This window comes from Cibotium barometz, chromosome 38, assembly GCF_041138505.1.
Source record: "Cibotium barometz isolate CiBa-2024 chromosome 38, ASM4113850v1, whole genome shotgun sequence".
NCBI lineage: Eukaryota > Viridiplantae > Streptophyta > Polypodiopsida > Cyatheales > Cibotiaceae > Cibotium > Cibotium barometz.
The window spans coordinates 47477234-47479442 of record NC_141083.1 but is presented as its reverse complement, the minus strand read 5'-3'; the positions used below and the strand labels follow the sequence as shown (position 1 = coordinate 47479442).

Here is a 2209-nt window from a genome sequence, read left to right as displayed (position 1 = left end):
AAAAAAGCCCCGTCATCGATATAAACGCTAGTATAAGCGTCGGAACCACAGCGTCGGTATAAGCGTCGGGTAACAATACCGGCGCCTATACCGTTGTCTATACTGACGCTCACCGGGGATAATACCGACGGCTAAACCGGCGTCTATACCGGTGCATATACCGGGGTGTATACCGGGTATTATACCGACACGAATACCGACAGATATACCAATGAATATACCGATGCCAGTACCGGGGAATATACCGATGCTGTACCAGAAAATTTTTTTGGGCAGAATAGTGCTGCCTGGCTGTTGCCTGGCTGCCTGCAATGAACAGGATCAACAACAGCAAACAGACAGCATCATTCTGTCTAAAATAGAGCACAAAAACAACCGTGCTCATTTTTTTATTTTCCTGATCGACAAACAAGAAATTAAATTAAACATTAATACTCAAGAATGTTTTGATCATATTTCATTAGTTTGAAGGTCATCTTATATCATGGTAATGCCTCCCAATTGACGGTCTCTCCTTCTTCTTCAAGCATCTCAAACAAGGCCACAAGGCCATGTTTGTGAGCGTACTTCTCCTCTCGCCTACTTGGTGGGCGATTCATGGCCAACTCCTGCACAAACGATTAACAATTATAACTTTTAGAAATCAACATTTAGCCCACATACATACATTTACATAAATAAAATTGCTACAAATACTTACGAATTCATGGCGCATGGTTTCGTAACCACCACTCCCAAGATGAGAAGCCCCTACTGTTTGGAGTCTTGCCCTTGCCGCCTCTCTTTGTTGTTGAAACCTCTCTGGTGTCTCGGTGAGCTCCTGAGCAATGGCTGCCCACTCCCTGTCATCTAGCCAAACAGGTTTCTCTTTCCCCTCTCTAAATGCGTCCCTCGCCTCTGACCTACGATGCCCCATCAAAATGCGAGCTGTATACTGTATCCACTCATTAGAGACGACATTCATAGGGTCAGATGGCTGAAACTCTTGCTTTATCTTTGTATTTATATAATTTTTCTTCCCCTTATCTTGTTGATCCCATTTAGTCATGACAGAGTCGTGAAACTGTATAGTGCACAATTGTTGAATGCGTGTCTTCATTGCCTTCCCTGCACTATCCATTATTGGTGCCCCATCCCTAATTGTGTAAATCTTGCTGTTGTCATGGTCATGTGCACCCCAGGGAGTGGAAGGTGACCCTATGGGTGTGCTATCAACAGATGAGAGCGAAGGACGACGCTCACGTGGTGGTGGTGTCACAGCATCTGTGGCACTACCACCACAACAACCTCCTACGTGAGCACCGTCTATGTGAAGAGGTGGTAGATCGAGCTGTAAGAGGAGTGGAAGGCTGTGTGGTATGAGGTGTGGGAGCTGCTGTCGTACCCACGGGTGTGGGAACTGGCGTCGGGAAGCCAGATGGTGAGGCAGATGTCCCTGCTCCAGAACCCCAATAACTCTGAGCCATGGCTCTCTGCTCTGGAGTCATGGACGAAAGAAAACCATATAACTGCTAGGGACTCATGCCCTGCGGTGTAGGATTAAATGAGAAATCTGGACTGTAGTTGTAGGGCGGTGAGTCACCCATGGCCTGTTGGACAAAAAACCATATGACAAACTTTTGCGAAATGAAAATTACACGGTAAACAATGAAAGAACCATATGACAAACATTAACAATGATAAACAACATTGGTAAAACTATATCAACTTGCTCCTACAGTAGTGATTATGATGGTAAACATTAACAATGGTAAACAATGAAAGGACCTTCAATGTCATAAAACCATTACAAATATGTCATAACTATTTGCATAATCAGTAAGATACATCATTTTAAAAATCATTATCTATTCTATCATCCTCATTAAGATTAGTAGCCCCAAAGAGATCTATGTCTATGTACATTTTAGCATCCTCATCATTAAAAGTCCCTTGATGAAGGATGTCTTCATCATCTATGTCTTCTTCCTCAACATGTTTTTCAGCTTCCTTGGTTTGCACCTCTTCATTTGGATCTTGCTCTAGTTGCTCCTCTTCAATTGCTTGCTCCTCTTCATTGTTGATATCGGCTTGTTCTTGCTGCTCTCCATTACCCTGTGCATCCACATCACCTTGTTGTAGCTCAAATTCTTCAAAAATTTGCTTACTGCGAACCACAAACAGCCAGCGTGGATCTTTTGGATCCGCTTTAAAGACAACCTGCTCACAA

At 43.5% G+C, this 2209-nt stretch overlaps 1 protein-coding gene across 1 annotated transcript; it reads right to left on the bottom strand.

Moving 5' to 3' along the window:
- Positions 1-482: 482 nt before the first annotated feature.
- Positions 483-1048, bottom strand: LOC147616807 (uncharacterized). The gene is made up of 2 exons (XM_086777208.1): positions 701-1048; positions 483-608 (listed from the first exon to the last, which is right to left on the bottom strand). Exons 1-2 carry the CDS (start codon positions 1046-1048, stop codon positions 483-485), a joined length of 474 nt encoding a protein of 157 aa, XP_086633334.1.
- Positions 1049-2209: the final 1161 nt, after the last annotated feature.